The 22,912-nt window shown below is 36.1% G+C and overlaps 1 protein-coding gene across 1 annotated transcript in view; it reads left to right on the top strand.

The window, feature by feature from the left end:
• The window catches only part of DHX15 (DEAH-box helicase 15), a 58,580-nt gene that overhangs the window by 28,554 nt on the left and 7,114 nt on the right, over positions 1-22,912 (top strand). The window contains exons 6-11 of the mRNA XM_030563021.1: positions 4,321-4,488; positions 9,653-9,739; positions 12,317-12,466; positions 12,783-12,891; positions 14,808-14,999; positions 18,555-18,677. Of these exons, the coding sequence (XP_030418881.1) occupies positions 4,321-4,488; positions 9,653-9,739; positions 12,317-12,466; positions 12,783-12,891; positions 14,808-14,999; positions 18,555-18,677 (829 nt within the window). The remainder of the gene's footprint in view (positions 1-4,320; positions 4,489-9,652; positions 9,740-12,316; positions 12,467-12,782; positions 12,892-14,807; positions 15,000-18,554; positions 18,678-22,912) is intronic.

Here is a 22,912-nt window from a genome sequence, read left to right as displayed (position 1 = left end):
CCTCTGGACTCTCTTCAGTTTGTCAACATCTTTCTTAATGTGTGGCACCCAAAACTGGACAAATTTCTTTGTCTGAGGCCACTTCAGTGTCTTTATATGACAATTCTATTAAACACACCCTATAATATTAGCTTTTTTCACCACTGCATCACATAGTTGGACTGTATTCAGTTTGTATTCCCTTTAACTCACAGATCTTTTTCAGTGGTACAACTCCCTTGCCAGTTATTCCCCATGTTGTATTTGTGCATTTGTTTTTTTTTTTTTCTTCCAAAGTGTGGTACGTTTCACTTGTCTTTATTGAATTTATCTTGTTTATTTCAGATCAACTTTCCAATTTTGTCAAGGTCTTTTTGAATTCTAATCCTGTCTTCCAAAGTGCATGTAACCCATTTCAGCTTGGTGTCATCTCCAGTTTTTTATAAGCTTGCTCTCCATTCCATTATTCAAATAATTAATGAAAATATTTAGCACCTAATCCAGGACAGACCTCCTTGGGACCTCACTAGATACATCCTTCCAGTTTTTAACAGCACACCATTGATAACTGCCCTTTGGGTAGGGTTTTTCAACCAGTTGTGCACCCACTTAATCGTAATTTCATCTAGACCACATTTCCCTGGTTTGCTTAAATGCCTTTTCAGTAAAATATTACAGTATGTAACCTGCACTGTAGCTCTTGCTCTTTCTTGAATGTTTCGGTGAAAATTGGTTTTGATTTTGCCATACTATAAGTCTTTAAAAATTGCTTTCCGCTCATCTACATTAAATGCAGCTGCAACAGGGAAAATTCTAATGAAATAGGTATGAGTGTAATTGGCATGCACTGTGTATTTATGGATGGTAACAGCTATATATGTACATAATGTTTACTGGAAGCTTGTGATGAATGAGCATGTTGTATGACATGTACATGGGACCTAGCCTCTTTCAAAGCTTAATTTAATGTACACCTTTAGGAGATGTCTCTTTATGTGTATACGTTATGGTGAGGTTTCATTGATCATATGCTGTTTCTCAAATCATGCATCATACCCTATGACTTATCTACAGCCTTGTAAAAAATTTTCTCTGAATAATGAATGAAGCAAGGGCTCCGGAGAAGCTTCTTGTGTTTATGTAATCACTTTGCAATCCACAGAGTAGTACAAGATGCTACAATGATTGTAAGAAAAAGTTGTAAGAAAAAATTGTTTGGTACTTGAAAAATACAGCATGGTTGTGTAATTCAAGACATTGTAATGTGTCCATAGAAAGGGTTAAAGTTACGCCTTAACTCTCTAGCATTTCTTGTTTCTTGAATGCTTAGCTGTGAATCCTTAATGCTCTCATAGCACATTTTTGTTAGTATACATTTATAAATTAGCATATCTCAGGACCACTTTTTAGAAATGAGCTCTCTTTTCTTTGAAAAATCTGTTCTGCTCATAGTTGGAAGTGAATATTTTAAATGCTTTTATGTGCTGCAGACCCCTAGTATGTGAGAGGCAATGATTTGGAAGAAAGGGAGCTGGTTATAGATAAGGCTAAAGTAGTGCTTGTTGGCAGGGGGGAAGTATTTAGAGAAATAATATGCCATCTATTGAGGGTGGAGACACTCCATGTCTTTCCATCAAAATGGTTCATAGCCACAGGATCCTCCTGAGTTCACTATTGCTCTAGACTAGCAGAAGTAGCCATTGTTGCCCTTCACCATGTGCAGCTGGGAAGGAGATTATAAGGTCCACACAGTAACTATAGCAATGGTCATCTATGCATTTGTCATTTCCATGTTGTCCTAATCAGAACTCATTAAAATAGTCTCCTCTTGAAATTATATTTGGAAGCGCCAGCTGGTACAAAATACAGCCTCCCCTTTTTTGAAGAGACATGTGTGGCTTCGAAAAAGACACCTGGCTTTTTTATTTGCTGCTTACTGACAGACTGCTTGCTTGTCTTAAACTCAGTTTAAACATAAAATTAGTTGTGAGATTCCTACAGTTAGTATTTAAATTTAAGCACTTTGTGACCAGCAGCAGGGCTTTATCGTTTGAGGGGGCCGGTCTTTGGCATTTGTTAGTGGCATCCCAACAGAGCTAGTCTTTTGACTTTCAAGGTATGATGCAAGGTGCATTTATTTTGTTGATCATTTGACTGTTGATTTTACCAGTGACACATCTAATATTTGTAATGGAAGTGCCTAGATAACATAAGTACCTTGGACATTGGTAAGTGTGGTTTCAACTTCAGGAAGGGCAGTATGCCTAACAGCTTCAGACTTCTGCATTGAGCTAGCTACTCCTTTCTGAATATTCACCCATTTCATAAGCTACAATATAGGTTCTTTTGAGTCTATTGAAGCAGTTTGTCTTAAGACTTTAAGTTCCTCCTTTGTTTAACAGACCAGTAGCCCATTTTAGCCCAGATTCTTGGAGACTTTTTATGAAAGTAAACATGGAATTTGCAAGGGTTACCTTTGTCTAGAAGAGGTTTATCTTAAGTACCTAGTATATTTAAACTTACAAAGGCACCCTATAGACTAACAAATGTATTGGATCATGAGCTTTCATGGGTGAATACATGCATCCGATGAAGTGGGTATTCACCCACGAAAGCTCATGCTCCAATACGTTTGTTAGTCTATAAGGTGCCACAGGACTCTTTGTCACTTTTACAGATCCAGACTAACACGGCTACCTCTTTGATATTTAAACTTACAAGAAGATCTGAAACTTAGGTCTGTATAACCAAATATCACTTCAACTAACGTCAGAAGAAAGCTGGCAAACCATGTGTAGTTTCTGCTTCGTTGTGCCTACGTAGGGTGTTAATCTGTCAACATTGTAAAATGATGCATGTAGTGTTATAAATTGTAGACACTGAATTGATATCAAATAATAATATGCAGGAAAGTGAAACGCTAGTAAAATGTTCCTTTATTTCCCATGGTTTTTTATAGGTTCCATCTAATAGATGTTGCAGCAATGCGTTGCTGCTTTCTTTAACATGAGAAGTAACTTTGACCTTCTTACATTTGGTTCGGAGAGAGAATTCCAGAGACTTAGATTAACTTTTTTAAAAAAATTCTTCTTGGTTAATCAGACAATTTAACAGCATAATCCACAAAGGGCGCTTAGTTATTTATATCAGAAAGGTAGCCGTGTTAGTGTGGATCTGTAAAAGCAGCAGAGAATCCTTTGGCACCTTATAGACTAACAAACATATTGGAGCATGAGCTTTCGTGGGTGAATACCCACTTCACGAAAGCTCATGCTCCAGTACGTCTGTTAGTCTATAAGTTGCCACAGGACTCTTTGTAGTTATATAAGGTAAGGGATCTCTGGCCTTATTTAGACATACATCGAAGTAATTTTTGACTTTTGTTAAACACTGTTTTCCTCTTTTAAGCAAAACTGTTAATTTCAGCCCTCTTTAGTATGAGGGCTCTTTGAGGGGTCTCTCAATAGCTAATACTGACATTTTTCAATTATACCAGGAGGGGTTGCTATAGTTTCCTATCCTGAGAATATTTCATTGGATCACTAGCAACTGGCCTAAAATTCTGCTGTTATAATTTCCTGTTTTAATTAAACCTTCCCATAATTAGGGATCATTTCACATATTTTAAATGAAATTTATGTTAAAGTGAAATTGAGTTGTAAATGAATGGGCAGCATTAAATATTTTCTGTAGTTGAGAAACTAGATACCATGGTACTATAGAAATGCACAAAAAATGTTCTTCCAGCATTCATTCAGATTGATTGAGAATAGTTCAGTGACTTTGAGTTCAGATGGAATTAAAAAAAAATTTTTAAAAGAAACTCTAAAATATTGGACTGGGTTCTCTCTGGTTTTTGAACATCCATGTTTATACTGTAAAGGTGTTTGTTCTCATTAGGTACAATGAAGCAAATCTTCCATATAATTGCATTAGTGAAACGTGACATTAAAGCTTAATTGGCTTATTTAAAATATCTTGCACATCAATTTCTTTTAGATTGTGAAAATTGAAAAGGTCATGAGTGCAGTTTAATAATCCTGGGTGAGAGATTTCAATTTTAGTACAATTTATAGAGAATTAATTAGGAAACTGACTAAAAGAAAAAGGGTGTTGAATGCAAATAAGTTTGTTACCTCAACGTCTGTATTCTAATGAACATGTATCATGGACTGTTTTGGAAATCCCTTTGGAAGTTCTGCAAGCACCCAGATTCGTTTTAAAAGTAAAAATGATATCTGCTGTTTTATAGCTGGAAATAATTTAGTTGCCATGCAAAGTTTTTAAAATAAAGTGAGTCTTTTCATGACTTTTTATTCTTACCAACTTTTTGCTTTGTAGGAGATTGATGAAGCCTGTAAGAGGATAAAGCGTGAAATTGATGATTTGGGTCCTGAAGTGGGTGACATCAAAATCATTCCGTTATATTCCACACTTCCCCCACAGCAACAGCAGAGGATTTTTGAACCTCCTCCTCCTAAAAAACCAAGTGGAGCAATAGGAAGAAAGGTAATTGTATCAGAAAATGTTTGTACCTTAATGTGCTGTTTACTATCTAACCGGTTATAGTAGTGGGGGGATTAAATATAGTGAGTTTCCGTTGTTAATATCAAATGTATTTGGACAGCAACAAATAGAAAGCTAGGTCTCAACTCTTATTTTGAAGCAGTCTTGAGCAATGTAATCAAATGTTTCTTAGGTTAAGGACTTACAGGGATGCTGTCAAATTAAATATTACATTTGCTTTGATATGCACTGGCTTTCAGTTTATTTCCGGGTGCAGTTCAAGGCACAGACTTCCACTTACAAAGCCCTGAATTGTTGAATGTTAACGCTCTGAATCAAATGGGACCTAACTATCAGAAAATACTTTGCTCATCAAATACCATGATAATTCAAATCAGCTGAAACAGGGTCTGACAAAATCCTTATTTTAAATGCGGTGGGTGGCCAGTTAAGGGATCTTGAATGTGGAATTTGGTCTCAGCAAAATCCTTATCTGTTGATCTTAAAGGGATGCTGTAAGGCAAGGTCTCTTGATTTTTGTTTTTTCTAGTCTTTTAAGAATTCCATGGGTTAAGATAAACAATCAAAAAATAATAATGGAAGTCAGAAGCCATTTTTTCCTTCTCTGGGAAATACCCTGAATTGAGATCTCCTTTTCTTTATTATACCAACTCCTTTGGCCTATTGGGGTTACCATAAAACTGAAAAATTACATGTTACGACCTGAGATTGGTAGTTTTGGTGCATCTGGATATAAATGACAGTAGAAGTCACTTAGTTTTTTTAATCTATGTGGAAAATTAAGGTCACGTAAAAATTGGACCCTACATTGGCTATGTTAAATTGTAACAGAGTTGAACAGAAGATTTTGAAGGTCAAAGCTGAATCATTGTATGTGCTCTAGGCAGGATTTGTTCCTTGATTATTGCCTTTTCAGTGCAGTACAGTGCATGTAGAATACTAGTGACAACTTCTTGTGCTCTGGATGAATAAATCACTTATTAAATCCAGTGAAATGCTCCTTTTTTCCTATTGAAGTTGATTGCAGAAAGCATACAATCTGAAATCATGAACCTAATACAGCAACAAGATTGTATTAGTAAATGACTTGAATGAATGAAATTGCTTCTCAGTGATGAGCAAGTGATAACATTGTATTTCATTAAATTTTCCTTTGTCTGGTTTTCTTGATAAGTGCATAACAGATACACAGCTTTCAGCATCCCTTGCTGACAAAACCAGTGCTAGTGTTCAACAGTGCACTCTAACCTTAGCAAGTATTGTGTTACAAGGATTGCTAGACTGGAAAAGTATAAATTGTGGGCAAAATCAGTCATAAAAACATGCATGCAATGGCTTCTAATCTAAAGTATCTAAGTAAAAATGGTGCTTGTTCTCTCTCTCTTCTGATTTGTATTTGGTTGCTTTAGTGACAGAAATGTTTACTATTTTTCTCCTGTATACAATATAGTAATGAAAATGTAAGCTTTATTCTCTTCTGGTTTATGTTTTATTAACTTGTTAAATAAATTCTGATTTCTGGATCTTTATTAGTGGCCAAAATACTCGACCCAGAGTGCAGCCTCAGGTTGTTGGGAGTTAAAATGTCAACATGAAAGGTGATTTTCTGAATTTTAACTGTGTGGATGGAACAAGGGCCAGAACTTGGATTATGGCATAGCATCTTGTATGAAAGTTATTGGTACAGCCAGTAGTGGTGTACTTATCCTTCAGATAGCTTTTTTAGATAATCATACTTTTAAGATATTTTTTCAAAGTATAAACCATATATGCCAAGTTTTCTATTAACTCAAGATTAGATAAACAAGAAGCAATGCTGCTTCGATGCCATCATGTTATACTTTTCCAAGTGTTGTATTGATGTCTAATTACTCTGTTTAAAATCCTTTAAGTTAGAATAAATTTTTAAGGCTGTAAAATTTAAAAACAAGTGATTTAGGAGCCCATCACACATCACTTTTCAAACTGAATTTGGGCCCCTAAGTTACTTCATAGGTTTCTAAAAAAAAAATTGCCAACAATTCCTAGTGGTTGCAAAGCAAATAAACACAATAATTGTCATGATAACTCCAGTTCCTCTAAAATTATTAGATTTTGCAGGCACATTTCAAAAGGCTTGGTATTATTAATTCATTATAGAAAGAAGAAATCTAACTATATTACACACGCATAATATCTTAATTCAGGTATATTTAATATATTTTAAAGTCAGGTCTGAAAGTTGTATGGCTTACTTCTTTAACAGGCCTAACATTTAGCAGAGCTGTAGTCAAACTGGAGAGAGACTAAACTGTTGTATCCCTTGGTGTAACAGTAGAGAAAATCAGTAAATATCTTTGTTGTAGGCCCCCCACTGCTGGCATAAACACAAAATACAGACCTGTTACTTGTTTTTATATTTTTTTTAATAAAGAGTGATTAGATCTGTTCTCTTGCAATTACTGAATAAACTGTTGCCTGGCGTATGGGCAAGGAGGAGCATGTTTTCCTTCAGATTAGTATGCCAGAGATCTGTTGCCGTATGTGCTATTCATGCTATGTCATGGAAGGTGGGGGTGCTGGAACAATTTTTATAGTGGTGGTGCTGAGAGCCATTGAACCAAATTGTAAACCCTGTTTATAATGGAATCCCCTTCAATCCAGCCGCACCTCCAGCACCCCTAGTTCTAGCACTTATAATGGAAGGATAATTTGTGTTTCCTATTAGTTGATTGCTTTTCACTGATTAAATATATATTAAAAACAGAATGTTTTTATAACACATTTGGAATAAATGAAAAGAGAACTCAGGTCATGTATCATGAAATTCTACTCTTGTCAATTAACCTATATAAATAGAGCACACCAGAATTGAAATCCCAAGTTGTTTTATTGTCATAAACAGTTTCAAATTCAGTGGAGGCACTGGGTAAAGCCATTGTATATAGAAATACAATTTTTAATCTAATAGTCAAATAAATAACTAAATTAAACAAGTCTCTAAAAAGAAAATTATGTGAAGCAAATTGTTAAATAGGTACTTAAATATCAAGTTAATAGAATCACTTTGTAATTACAAAACCAGGTAAATTGTTAAATAGTCATAACTTATATTTTGTGTAGTTGAGCATCGATTTATTCTTTTAATTTCAAAACAATTTTTCATGTTTCAACTTCCATTTTGGTTTTAAGTGTCAGATTTTTTCAAAGGCTTTTACATACTTAAAACAGTGGTTAAGCACTTATCATTTAGTTTCAAGTGACATTTACAATAGAAACTTACAATGGGTTTGGCCTGTGGAAGGTTTGGGCAGTGCATATTTTTTTCACCTGATATGCTGAGTGGCATCTTCGGAGATTGCGGCGTGCAATAACTATTACTGGATCTATATGGACGGAGCACATAGGAGCAAAGTGAGCCCATACAATTTTCAGCAGCAGAAGTGCCTCAATTGGCAGTAGGCTCTTCAGGGGAATATTAAATGTTATGGGTGGAGCCAACGACTTCCACTCCCAGTTGGGACTTTTGGAATGTGGGCACGGATGCCAGGCACATCTGCAGAGCTAAAAATGTTATGCATGTTAGACTCATATAAAAATGTATTTATAATAAATAATTAAGTATTTCATAGCAAGCTGGATCAGGGTATGTATGTAGTTTATGGAGGTGGATTAATTTAACCCTTTAACACGGACACTAGTTTAATTTACATTTTAAATGATTAATAGAATTAATGTGAAAATGAATCAAGCTGTTCTCTTATAATTTTAATTTGTTCAAGTATTTATGGCTTTTATTTAAGTGGTGAGTTTGTACTGATAACATCTGGATGAATGTATTAATTTTTGTTTGAACTGTTCTGTATGACGTACTGTTTCTTGTTTGAATTTGGTACAATTCCAGTTCAGTACAGAAATATTTTCCAAATTCTGTATTATTTTAACTGTGTAGCAGCATTTAGAGTGTGGGCTTGCATAGAAATATTCTTGCTGGGGTAATGAGTAGCAGAGTGGTTAGGGGAAGGGAACTGGGGGGGCTATACCCTGTCACTGACTTTGTTCTTATCTGGGACAAATATTGTTTGCCTCAAGTTCCTAATCCATCAGATGTAGATATTTACCATTATAAAATACTTTGCAATTCACAGGTGAAAGGTATGTTTAAATTCCTTTGGTGTTACGCTAGAGAAGTTCTAGAGATGTTATTTTTGTAGTTAAACAAGTAAAAATCACTCACGTAGAAGAATAACTTTTAACTTCATTTATTTACAGTCACTGTAGTTCAATGGCAACTTAATGCTTTGTGGTGGAGTGTGTTCCACTTAATTCTTATACACACAGGTATAATTTAAGTGAATGGAATCTTGCCATGAAAATCAGTTTGATTTAACACAAGTTGGACTTTAAATGTCCAACTGTTTTACTGCAGTAATTTAAAAATATGAACTCTGGTGACTGTTTTTAAAATTGAATAATTACACATGGACATTTCTGGATTTTACTTACCAAGATCTTAATTCAGGGTTCTGTGATTGTTAATAGAGGATTTCATTAGCACCCACAGGAGGAAAAGAAATGCAGAAAATATTCAGAACCCTGAATTCAGGTCTCGACTGGGGAAAAGCTTCATATTTGTATCCTCTGTAGTACATTGTGTAACACATGATTGCAATTCTAGTTAACTAGTTTTCACTGATTTTATACATTTTTGAATCCTTCAGGTAACATTTATTTTAATAGATTTGGACCTGCAATGTGTGAAACAGAGATGTAAAGCCATGATTAACATCAGTATGAAGTATTAGCTCTTTGAACTTCATTTTTAAACTGGCATGTTTTGTAACTTTATTTAGAGTTTTCAATGGAGAAAATAAGGAAGAGAGGGGAGTTCTTCGTGGACAAAATCAGGGCATTCTCATCAGCAGAATGCCAGTTTATAGGTTCCAGTGAGATTTATTCTTGTTTGTGACTGCGTCCTAGGTCACACCTCTAAATGGTGGTTAACGTAGTGCAACTGAGAATTTGCTCTCAAGACTTCAGAAAGTTAGTGTGGATACTGAATTGCTGCTCTCATCATAGCTGCATGTATTATTGCATGTTTAAGTTGTTTATATTTACTATAGTATCTGTATCTTGATGTACAAATTTTCTTTTTTTTCCCCTACAGGTTGTCGTATCCACAAATATTGCTGAAACATCATTAACAATAGATGGTGTTGTGTTTGTGATTGATCCTGGATTTGCTAAGCAAAAGGTAAATGTCTTAACCTAAATTGCTTCTTGCTTAATTAGGGCAGAATATGTTTGGGAACGTGGCTTGCATATATGTCTTTAATTTCTACAAATATTGTTTAATGTCTTTTGTAAAAGAGAAATCTCATCTTGTGAGGGGAAGAATTAGGCCTTTGGTGTTCTGGCTGTGAATGTCTCTACTTTTGCCTGACAGACTGAAAACAGGAACAGAGACTTCCATGTTTTCTTTTCCCAGACCTAGCTTTCCCTGTTATGTAATGTCACCAATAGCAGTGCAGGATTTTGTTTCTGCAGCTCTTACTTGAAATGTTTTTCTTTACCATATGGCTCAGCAGCAGCCAAATGTTTGCTTCTATTGTGTTTTATTTGTGAGGGAGCAGGGGTGTTGGTCAGAGGTTTTAGGGTTTTTTTGCACAGGTGCCCAGGACAGCAATGGGGTGAAGGAGCAGCAGCACAGGTTCAGTCTCTGTAGAAAGGAGGTGTGAAAGATATGGGCTGACCAATATGGGCACAACCAAATAGTTGTGCAACAGAGCTCAGGACCCGTTTGTAGGGGCTGAAAGTGCAACGATGGTAGCACATTCACCTACCAAAGGAAAGCTTTGCCTTGTTGCTTTCTACAGGAAACTCAGGCCATTTGAAGGAGCTATCACTGGACTGAAAATATAGTGTCCAGTCCTACTCAATTGAAAGGAAAATTACTGTTGTGTGTTGACTTCAGAGATGAGGAGCAACAGAAGAGGTCTAACTTGTATTACAGACTTGCTCCAACCCTCTCCTTTTAATTATTCATCCTTTTCTGAAATTCTTGGGCTAGAATGGTCTTAGCTTCAAGTCCAGAAATGACTTCTTTAAAGTTTGAGCAAATGCAGTTCATCTGTTAGATCTCCACATGTTTTAAGAAAAATCATCAAGATCCCATCGGTGCAGTCAAATATCGTACGTGCATAACTAAAATATGGTTGGATTATTTGATTTCCGCCTGTTTTTGCAGACTGAGATTTAAGCAAAAGCTGTGTTTCAAAAAATAGGGCAAGTTTTAAGTTGCATGTCCAAATATTTTCACTTATATACAGTAGGACTGTGTTTGTGGCTTATTAATCTAAAGTTATAGCAGTTGAAAACATTGGAATATTGTGAAGTGCTTAATTTTTTTTTAAAATCAATCTAAATCATGAGGGTGCCTTACAATCTGGCCCAGAGTTTGTCTTATGAGTTCTTTGAGAGAGGGTGGCTTTGGCAATGTCTCACTGTGTGCAGGAGGCATCAGCCCATACAGAACTAGATCATAAAATTGAAGATCCATTGGCATTTTTTCAAATTTAAAAAATAATTCCATGCAAAAACAACCCTTGTTTTGATGCAACGTTAAGGTAGAGAAATTCATCACTAAAATTCAGCAAATTCAGTAATCAAGTGAAGAGATAAAATTCTTCTACTGCTACAAATACCTAACTCTTCATCGTTAGCTCTCAAAGCACTTTACAAAGATCCAACTTACAGATGGGAAATAAGGAGGTAAAGTGGCTTACCTAAGGTCACACAGCAGGGTAGTGGCTGAGCCAGGAATAGAACCGAGGCCTCCTGAGTACTGGTCCAATGCTCTAGTGTGTAAACCACACTGTCTCCTTAGTTTACTTCTACTTCAAAATATAGTCTCTTGAGAGCCTTAAAAATCACTGTAAAATAAACTGTAGAGCTGAGACTAATTTATAATATAACCCTATATGTGAGTTGTAGTAATTTTTTGTCTTGATCTACAAAACAAACTAGCTTTGAAGAAAACATGTTCAAGTAGTTTAATATTATATTTGTGAATGTTTAAAGCTATTGAGTTGAGGAATGCATATATATTTTATTTAGATCAATTCATAGCTAGTGCAGCTTAGATCTTGGGGCCTTCTCTTTAGATGTCCATACCTTTATAAGTACTGAACTAATTTTTTTGTAACACCCTAACATAGATTTTAAACAAAAATTCAAGCAAGTCTGCAGACTACATGTATTGTATCTAGAGTAAGGAAAGTTCTTTAATTTCCAGTTTGTATTGTGTACTACATGACAGATTAAATATGTTTTAAAATAATCTTGCTTTATGTCATCAGCACAGTTTTACAAGTTTTATTTCCTGACCCCTCAGTACTTGATTAGCCAACCTTATAATTACATTGAGGCTATCTGTTTTTGCATGGAATTATTTGAGCACCAGTAGTGTTTTTAGCACTATATAGAACAAATGAGACACATTAGTCCTGCCATGAGAATCTTATAAGCTAAACAAACACACACATATCAAAAGTGGACAGGGAGCCTACCTGGAAAAGATGTTAACAAATGAGTTGAAAAGTAAACATTTCTTAGTTTAGAGGGGCAAATGTATTTGAAGCTTTCCATTACCAATCCAGTTGTTTTCTGTAGCCAAAAGTTTCTCTAACATTAATGAATGTACATAATCTTCCAGTTAGAAGCAGTGTTTGAAAATTTAGACTAACATCTTTTTATTTCCTGCATAGCATTTTTACTTGTGTGCGTGTTACTCACTTTACTTTTCCCTGCTTCGGACTCCACTATTACATAGGTATACAATCCTCGTATTAGAGTTGAATCTCTATTGGTGACAGCGATCAGCAAAGCATCTGCTCAGCAGAGAGCTGGCCGTGCTGGTCGTACTAGGCCAGGCAAGTGCTTCAGGCTTTATACGGAGAAGGCGTACAAAACTGAAATGCAGGTAAGATTACTTGAATGTAGAATCTCAAAAATTGCTTTACCATACAAGAAACCTGAAACAATCCCCTGCCTCTCCGTAAACTTGGTAACTTCACCCATCACAAAAACAAAAAGTGGAACAAAGTACAACAACTCCATAACCCACAGACTTTAAAAAGAAAGTGCTCAAAGAAAAGATATTACTTCACCCACCGTGTCTCACTTTTACTAAATATTGCCAGGGTGTTCAAGGTTGATGGAAAGCGGGAGAATTAAAAGCTAAGTGGAAAACAAACTTGTTTTTTTTTTTGTGTTTTGTGTTTTTTTGTGGGTGCCAGGACAACACCTACCCTGAAATTCTAAGATCCAATTTGGGATCTGTGGTGTTACAGCTGAAAAAACTTGGTATAGATGACTTGGTGCACTTCGATTTTATGGACCCACCAGGTATGAATTTGATATCAGGTTTGTTTAGAATGATAGCTTGTGGATGTGCTTTTGTAAGTAGTTTACTTTCTGTTACTCTAGAACATTTTAATATCAGTGGATATTGTGTAAGTAGAGACTAATAAAATGAACTAGCATTCTATCTGGCAGTTGTATTTTAACTATTCTGTCATTATCCATAATCAGCTTTCTCCAGGTTATCCTGTTTTTTACTGCTCACACCCTTTTGTTACCTCCTCTCTTCCCTCTTCTCCCCCCCCCCCCCCCAAAAAAAAAGCCCAGTAACAAAACACAACTCATCTTTCTGTCATTGCTTGCATGAGTGCTTTCTTTTTTATTTAAGCAAGGAATTCCACAACAAGTCCCCTGTTTGGAGAGGATAAGGCAAAATCAAATCTGTGTTAGAAAACCTATTAGTTTAGTTAATGAGGTTTTTTTTACTTAACACCTTGATTACGCAATCTGATTGCACATCAATTAACAATCCCATGTAAATAAAATTGGCCGGTACTTTTAAAGTTTAATGCACACTTTGGCATATTGAAGCATAAAATGAAAGTTCCAGCTCAATTGTGAATTTAATTTTAGTAGTAAACCTTTAAAAATTTAAAAGAAACCAGTTCATGTTGCTGCTTAAATATCAGGCTGGACGCTGATTTTTAAAATGATATATGGCAGTATTTTTAAGTCCCTGTTAAGCATTGGAATACAGTCATACAAATAAGTCAGAATCCTTGTTCCCATGCAGGAGATGTGCACAATGCTAAGTAGTATTACTTTATCTGTATACATTAATCTGGAGGAATAGAGGACAAGGATAGCATTTTTGTAGTACCAGAGAACGTTTGTTGAGACTGCGGGCATCTAACGTTTTTTTAAATTTTATTTTATTTTAAAAGTCTAGCTTAAAATAGTTTTGGTATTCAAAACTTACTTTGAATGAAAACTGGACTTACTTTGTATGTAACTAAAGGAAGGGGAAGACATGTCAGCGCACTTGGTATAATAAAATATGTCCATATCACTAAATATTTGACACTTTTCATACCACTTGTGTCTGGATTCTGAAAAGTGCTTTTTAAAAACAAAACTCAGCCTGCAGATTTATTCGCAATAAAAACTGAGTTTCTTGTTGGTGAAGATGGCAAACTTTTACTAACGTAATTTTTGCGAAAGAATGACAAAACTATCAAGAAATAGGATGGAGAGGTAATATTTAATTTTGAGCAAGGTTAACTTAATACATTCTTAATTAGTAGGGTGGCCAGACAGCAAGTGTAAAAAATTGGGATAGGGAGTTGGGGTGAAATAGGTGCCTATATAAGAAAAAGCCCCCAAAATCGGGACTGTCCCTATAAAATCTGGACATCTGGTCATCCTATTAATTAGTAAAACAATAGTTAAACCATGTCCTCTGACACTGCGTTTTTTGCAGGTTATAGCAAATACAGAGCTTCTTGCCATGTCCCATATGTATGGACTTGTTTGCGTGCACTTTCTCTCTGTAGACCCAGAAGAACTTTCATTTAAAAAAAATAAAAATCACACATTTTCAAATGCGCCAAGTTAAAGAGAGAATAGTAAGAATTAAGCTTAGGCTTTCTAGTAATAAAATTTTTGAAGTTCATTACAGTTGAAACCCAGATGTCATGATAAACTTGTAGCCATCTTTAATAGGGTAAATTAGCTCACTTAAAAAAAGGCTTTGAATCTTGTGTAGAAATCTCTGATATCAGACTTTGAGTATTATGTGATTCATTGGTTGCTAGATCTCTATAATTGCATTCGATGACCAGCTTGTGTTCTGAATTTGGTCCACTACAGAAAGAAAAATGATATTGTGTACAATAACTTCTACTTTTGTCACATTGTTTCTTACTAAAGGCAGTTTGACTAATAGAGTGTTTTTCTTTCAGCTCCTGAAACTCTGATGAGAGCCCTAGAGCTTTTGAATTATCTAGCTGCTTTAAATGATGATGGAGACCTGACTGAATTGGGATCCATGATGGCTGAATTTCCACTGGATCCACAACTGGCTAAAATGGTTATTGCAAGTTGTGACTACAACTGTTCTAATGAGATCCTATCTATTACTGCCATGTTGTCAGGTAATACCGGGGGGGGGAAAAAAGATGCCAAACAAAGCCCAGCTCTCCAATTTGAGAAAACATTTTAGTTTTCCAACATCCATACATATAAATTATTACAAACCCACTTTTTAATAAAGCTAGAATTGTGCCTTTTGAAGCTTATTGTATAGAATTATTCGTAGTGGTTTAAAATTTAGAAATGAAATTAACACTTACTAAAACATGTACTATGCACGAAATGGTGAAACAAGAATTTGACTTCCTAGATTGTAGCTAAAATATCTTGATTTTTTTTTTTTTTTTAATATTGGAAGAATTCTAGGCCATTGGAACAGAAATGTCTATTGCTTTGCTTAGTATGAAAGAATTCCAGGCCATTGGAACAGAAATGTCTATGAGGATTGTTGTCCATTTCTGTTGAGGACTAGAAGTATCAATTTAGTCACTTTATTTTTAACATCCCCAATCTAATTTGTGGTATTCCTTTACATAATTTGTAAACCCAACTCTTCCCAAAGTGATCTGCTTTTTAAAAAATTAATTACTAACCTTAAACTCAGATAAATACTACATAAATTTCAAGTTTTCAAAGTAAAAGGGAAAGTCAAAAAGGGTAGTGACATATTCCAAAAGTGGAAAAGAAAATTTCATTCTATAATACATTTAATGGATATGTCTGCGCAGCTATATTTTGCTGTTGCAAAACATGAATGTTAGTATGCCGTAGCAGAGCTGCTTGTCAAGAAATGTGTCTTCTGAGGGGAAAAAACAAGAAGTCAAGTTGGTTCCATGTTTAAATCCCCAGTTATATAGAACAATTGACTTTATGCTCAGTCTTAACAAGATGGCAGCAGGTTTTAGTCCATTGTGGTGATGAGGATATTCATATTGGTTCTTGCCATTTACAGACTTGTTTACAATACAATTTTACTTCTGATCCTTCTTGAAATGGTTCAGGCTTAATGTAGATTATTAGAAAAATGTTTTGGGTAAGTGTAAAATCTTTCTTTAGTTTAGTCTTGCAGCATATTAATGATGTGAAAGTTTTGTAAGAACAAGCTAAAATGTTTGCAGAGTTTTTTGACTGTTCAGACTCAGAGCAGATGGGCAGGGCAGAATCTAATCATTTTTAACTAAATTCTAGCCTTATTTGCGGAGGTGGTGGTAGGTTGGTGCCTGCCTTTTCTGTTACTTTTTCCTTTCCCCTTCCTACCCACCCCAAAAGTTATACTAAAGTGAAAGTGTAAGGCAAAAACTTTTGAAATTAATATCTTGCCTTTTGTTTTCTACTGAGTATGTTATGGTTATCTAGATGAATAGTACACAGCAATCGGGGGTCTAACTCTGCGGGGCACTAGCACGTCACACACTTAACTGTCTGTGTGGTCCCTGCTACCATACAATAGGGGACATTGACCTGCTGCTATTTCAAAGCTGAGGGCACCCTAGGAAACTTCTAATGAGAGATAGTGGGGTCCACGCAGACAGTTAGCATGTTGCATGTAGTGCACTGTAGATTTACACCCCAGCTTGTTGTGCACTATCTCTTTGTCTAGACAAGATGCCTTTTTTTCTTCTATATATATTTCTCCCCTCCAAGTCGACATTTAAAAATATCACCACCATCTATTAGGATAAATAGTAATATATAGAAAGCTGGCCACTTAGGATGGTCTCTTTTTTGCATGTAGTTAAACTACTGTTTGTTAAAACCAAAAATCCAAAAAATGTTCTACAAGGCAAACAGCTGAGCTGGTGACGACATGTTGCAGAAGGCACCTGTAGGAGTTGTCCAGAATCCGTACAGAGATTAGCTGTTTGGATTAAATGGAAGAACTAAATACCAAAAAGGAGGAAGGGATAGCCAAATTATTGAACAAAATAGCAAGTAAGTTAGTTAAACCTTCATTCAATAAATTCCTTTTACAAAAGGCTGTTTTGAGGAGTGTGAAGGCTTATTTAAACTAGGTAAAGCAAGGGCATTCCATATTATTCATCCTTAACTCACTGTTTTGAATACTTTGTAGCACTTGCTAAATTTGCAAGCTTATGGAGACCTCTGCCACATCTAGGAAAAACAGTGAGTCAGTGAAGTGACAGCATAATCAAGGATTTGTTTTATTAGTTCAAGTTAGACTTACCTTTTTAAACTTTTTTTATTTCCTTGATTTTCAAATATGGGACTTTAAAGATGTGGGGCTGTGGAAGAAACATCTTCATTTACATTGTATTTGATCCATTGGTCTTTCAGATTTGTTACCATGTGAATTGAAGAGTAGGGTTCTTCCACTAACATTGCTGTTACAATGTCCACCTTTTATTGGAATTTCATGCAGTATTCAACTTGTGCAGTATAGCTGGTCTTTAAATGTAGCATTTACTACTACCTTTTCTGAGAGATAAAAATCAAAAGGTCCTTGTCTATGTTACAGACAACTGATCTCTAGAATAGCGTTTCTAATTAGGTTTGTGGGCTTTAGTTGTGAAAAAGTGCAAAACATCCCAAATGACTGGAAAAATAAAGAACATAGGCCTTCAGGGCTCTCCTTTCAGCATGTTTCACAGCGTTACATTAACTTAAACACCTGCAAAACCGTATGATGCTATCTACTTAAAGAAAAACCAAACTCTGTGGGCTTTTTTAAATGAGGTGAAGACCTTGTATAACAGCTTTCAACCTCATGAATTAAAATTAATGTTGCAAACCTATCAAAATAGGGTGGCTGCTTATAAAATGTTGACAGACCATAGAACTAAGTGATGCTGCAGTAAATATTTGTGCACTTAAATTGTCCATTTGTCTGTTAAATCTTTGGCACTTAATTTCTGGTTTTGAATTAAAAATCAAAGCATGCTTCAGAGATAAAATCATGTGTATAAGAGAAACTGAGGATAGGCAGAATTCATCAACTTCAGAGTGGGAGTTTTATTTCAAAAAGTGCCAAAGGGCAGTTTAACCTTCCACCACTACCGCTACCATCATGACCTTGGACTTCTTGATACTTTCTCATTCACATAAGTTTCTGTGCACCAGTGCTGATAGCAATACCTACTGGAGGTGACAGAATACATGTAAGGTTGAAATTACCTAGCAGCAGACTAGTAGTAAAGTTTCACCAGCTGCACTAGTGCAATATAGTTTGAAAACTCTCTTCTGCACTTCTGTCCATACAGAGCCTCTCCAGAAAAAACTTGCTCTTAAGACATTTATTGTCACTTTGATACTGCTGTGTGGTACAGCTATCAGCACTGGGTCTTGAGCTAAGATCTGTTGAGCCTTCTAGTATATTTAGGCAATCTTGATGGCCTTCAGAATAGAGATTTTGATGCCTACATATAGTTCTAGTCAAAATAATCAGGTACTCTGTAGCTTTGAAACCCTCTTGTCTTACAGATGTGGTTAGGTGTTGATGTACCAAATCAAGGTAGTAAACAGTCCAAGATGCAGTTGGAGGCCATCCTGCCCTGCCCTATGCTCTGTGAACTGACCTAGCTAGGCCTTGTTCCTCTATCAGTGAATGCGTGACTCATCGATATGGGCGTTTGTGTTGGGCCCATACCAACCTTGTTTAGTCCCACAGTGTTTTGTTCGCCCCACGGAAGCCAAGAAAGCAGCAGATGAAGCCAAGATGAGGTTTGCCCACATAGATGGAGATCATTTGACCTTGCTGAATGTCTACCATGCTTTCAAACAAAGTAAGTGTAAAACTAAGCATTTATATAATATGCTTTAACTCTTAATATTACTATCCTCTATGCCTGGTGTCAAGTGTGAATTAAGCGATCCTATTTCAAAGTAACAGTTTGTTATATAACACAGTATTTTTAAATTTTTAAATGTTATCACACAAGGAAAAATTGGCATATTTTTAACAATACTGTCTCTCTTACCTTTGAACCAGGAAATAATCTCATTTATCTGGAAGACTGACTTTTTAAGACCTGAACTCATGTCTGCTGCCCAGTTGTATGTTCTGACTACCAGTTCCCCTCCTGCTTCTGCTAGATCTGCTCCCTGGGTTGCCTCTGTGCCTTTCTGAATTGGCTTAAGCACTGAGTTTTTCAGGTGGCAGATGCAGATAGTCTAAGAAGCTATTTTAAGAAGATTTTAGAGTTTTATAAAATGTTGGGGTTGTTTCTGATGTTTCTTACCTGTAAAATTACATGCCATAGTTATCACAAGTCAACCTGTCTTGCTGAGAAGAAGAGAGAATAAAACCTATACATATAAAATCCCTTTGAGAGACTTGAAATAGCATATCTGTATCTCTCAAAAAAAAAATTGTTTTGAAGTTGGTTATTTTGGTCTGGCCTAGGTCTTGAAGTGAGTGCTGGGTGGTCTTGGACAGCAAGGAATCTACCTTTCCCAGGCATATGAAATACACCTCTAGCTCGATATAATGCTGTCCTCAGGAGCCAAAAAATCTTACCATGATATTGGTGAAACCGCGTTATATCAAACTTGCTTTGATCCACCGGAGTGCGCCGTGCCCCTGCCCTGCCCCCCCAGAGCACTGCTTTACCGCCTTATATCCGAATTCGTGTTATATCGGGTTGTGTTATATTGGGATAGAGATCTATTAGGTAAACCTGAATTTTGCTTGCCTTGGGCAGAGTGTAATGTCTCTGGGGAGTTTTGAGGAAGGGATATTTCAGATTTTATGGGGAGGAGAGGAGCATTTCAGGGACCAGGTTGATTTGGAAAAAAGGCTGGTTAGGGGCTGGGATGTTGGAATAAATCTCAAGGAGATTCATTGTTGGAAAAGCATAAGTGACATGTCAGTAGTGAATGGTAAGTTTATCACATGGCTCTGTAGTTTATTACATGGATATCACTTTGTACATATATGGTTTGTATGTATATATACAAACACAGTATCCTCTCCTCCAGAACCATCACTCATTTTGTTCAAAAATATTTTGGCAGTTTGAGCAAGATTAAAATGACAGAGAGAACTGCTTATCTTCACCTGTCTGTCTTTTTGAAAAATAACTATAAAAGTGGGATCCTTGGTTTCAGTATTTTCCATCAACAATTTCCATGTCAAATTTGCTTTGTTTATAAGTCAAAAGATCACACCAGTTGCCAAGAAAGCTTAACCTGGAGTTTAACAATCCAGCTGTATTTTTACATAATCAGTAAAAGAAGAAAAAAATGTTGAACTCAAGACTTGGCTGGCAGCTTTGGTGTATGATGCAAAATTGAATCATTTACTCTTCCATTGCAGCACTAACAGGAGTAAAAGCTGTAGGTTTTTAAAGTTAAACTTGTATGTGGAATAAAAATGCCATTACTACCTGGTTGCTTTTTGACTATAACCACGTGTGATGCTCCAGCAGCAAGAGAGATTGTCCATCTTTTTTGATAAAGAGCCTACAGATGTCTTCAGATCTTCACTTTGAGCAGTAGTTAAAAGGCTTCTGTGAAAATTCACTATCCGTTTTGGAGAACCTTGCATTGCTGCCACCTTTATGCTGTTTGCTCTTTATATTGAGGGCTTGAGGCTCCAGGATTCTCCATGTACCTTTTATGGACACTTAATTTGAACATTTTTTGGAAGCCTGCAAGTGAAGGAAGTGCTTGACTTGGCGGGTGAAAACAGTGCAGCTTATGAAAATTAGATTTAGAATACTCTGCCAAAAGTGATAGCAGCTTTCAGTCCTCACTTAGCGTCAAAATAATATTTATTGGTGGTGATGTGTTGGATCCTAGGTCTATCTTATTTGGGATCCAGCAGTTGTGGCAAATACCTTAGTGTTAGTACACCTGTTTTTGCCCCCAAAAGAGTCTCGTGCTGTTATGGATACAGTTTTTCCTCCTAAACCGCTGTCCCTTTAAAAGTACAAGTAGTCTGGTGAAGCATACGTTCAGTAATGATTAAAGGAAAACTGACTAGACAGTACATTTACAACAAGGGGCTGTGGTGATATGTTCAGTTTGAGTAAAATGCCACTCTGCATGTGGAAATATCTGGGGAACCAATTATTGCTTAATTTCACTGTGTTCCTATGGTACCTTATTTTGAGGTGGGAGGCTGGAGACTGCAAGTGGATATTCTTTTGTAAAGGACATTATATAACTCCTGTTAAGTTCAGTGAAGGGGATGAAGATTAAATGGCATGCAGTTGAGATTTTCTCTCCAGTGTTTGGTTTAATAACTTTAAATTACTCTAGGGCTAGCTTGTACTGTTCATTCTACCAAAAAGCCTCTACATTAATCCTTTGTTTGAAAGGTGTCTTTTGAGAGGAAAGTATAATCTATTTTTAATAGTTAAACATCTTGGCTTCAACAAAATAACTTGACAGCTTCCTCAAAAAGAAATGTATCTTTTTTTGCTGGTCTGAAAATACAGAAAACTTACTCAGAAAACAAGTACCTTAAATCTTGCACAACTTTGTATGTTTCACTTGTTTGTTTATACTTAAGTGTAGGATCACTTTTCTAAATGTTCAGGCCAGTGTCCTTTAAGAATGAAGTGATCCTACAGTCTAACTTCACCCGGCACATATAAAGTATTCATGAGCACGGAAGACCTATTTTAACAAATAATATAGTAATAATACATTAAGACAAAAGAGGTAGTTCTGCTCTACTTGGCACTGGTGAGGCTTCAGCTGTGTGGTCACCGCATATCAAAAAAGATGTGGACAAATTGGAGAGAGTCCAGATAAGAACAACAAAAATGATATGTTCAGAGAATATGACCTATGAGGAAAGGTTTAAAAAACCCAACAACCTGGTCGTGTTTACTTTTGAGAAAAGAAGACAGATCTTCCTGACAAGTCTTCAAATATGTTAAGGGCTGTGTATAAAGAGGACGTCCCTGGCCACTGAAGGTAGGATAAGTAGTAATCTGCAGCAAGGGAGATGCCAGTCATGTGTTAGGAAGAGGTTCTAATTTAAGGATAGTTTCAGTACTGGAACAGGCTTCCAAGGGAGGTTGTGGAATTTCCGTCATTGGAGGCTTTTAAGAACAGATTAGACAAACACCTGTCAGGGATGGTCTTAGATATACGTGGTCCTGCCTTTGGCAGGGGGCCGGACTAGATGTCCTTTTGAGCTCCTTTCCAGTTCTGCATATCTATGATTACTAATCTGACAAAAGCAGCATTACTTAAAGCCATAAAGATGATTTCAAGTGCATTTGAAGATAAACTGGCATTGCAGAACTACATAAGAATGAAACACATTTCTTAGGTAGTTCCGGTAGTGTCTAAATGTTTCTGATTTTTGTTATTGAAGGGAGCTGATGCTGTGTTTAATGTTATCACTCTTCTTTAAACTCGCTGAAATGAGCTAATGTTACAATGTCTCGATAGAACCACCATTTCCGAACAGTAAAAGGAGTAAAGTGTGAGCGTACCCGCGGTAGGCAACTAGTCTGGATAATCTAGAGCACTAGAAGTATGGAATTCTGGAGATGTTACTGTGATAGGCTGTGCCTGGCCACTTATGTCTGCTTTCATTTTCCCTTCAAAAGGCAGAAAACACTTAACCTACCACTCCTCTAAGGTAGCTAAAGCATGCTTCTACTGCTCTTTAAAGATGAAAAAGCTCTATAAAAGCGCTTAATATTTAAGGAGGTTTTATTATTTTTATTCATTTGATTTAGTTGATGTATCAATGCAATATAGTTGTACTACTAATCTCTCATGTTCAGTACCCATATAAAGTTAGTAAAGATTTCCACATGCTACTTGCAGCCTGTTCATTTTTCCTAGCAGCGTGGGCCAAGGTTGTTTGCACTTGTGTTGCATAGTGCCTCTCATTTTAGGAAGAAAGAAATTCATTGGCATAGCATTTCAGCAAGACAATAGTGTTTAAATGTGTATGTGTGTTACCGCACACAAAAAAATTCTAGGTATATCCTTTGGTCCTGGCCACACATTTCCTGAGTAGAAGACAATTTAGCCAAGTTATCTAATGTAT

The sequence above is a fragment of the Gopherus evgoodei genome, chromosome 5 (assembly GCF_007399415.2).
Source record: "Gopherus evgoodei ecotype Sinaloan lineage chromosome 5, rGopEvg1_v1.p, whole genome shotgun sequence".
NCBI lineage: Eukaryota > Metazoa > Chordata > Testudines > Testudinidae > Gopherus > Gopherus evgoodei.
This window is presented reverse-complemented; position numbering and strand designations above follow the sequence as displayed.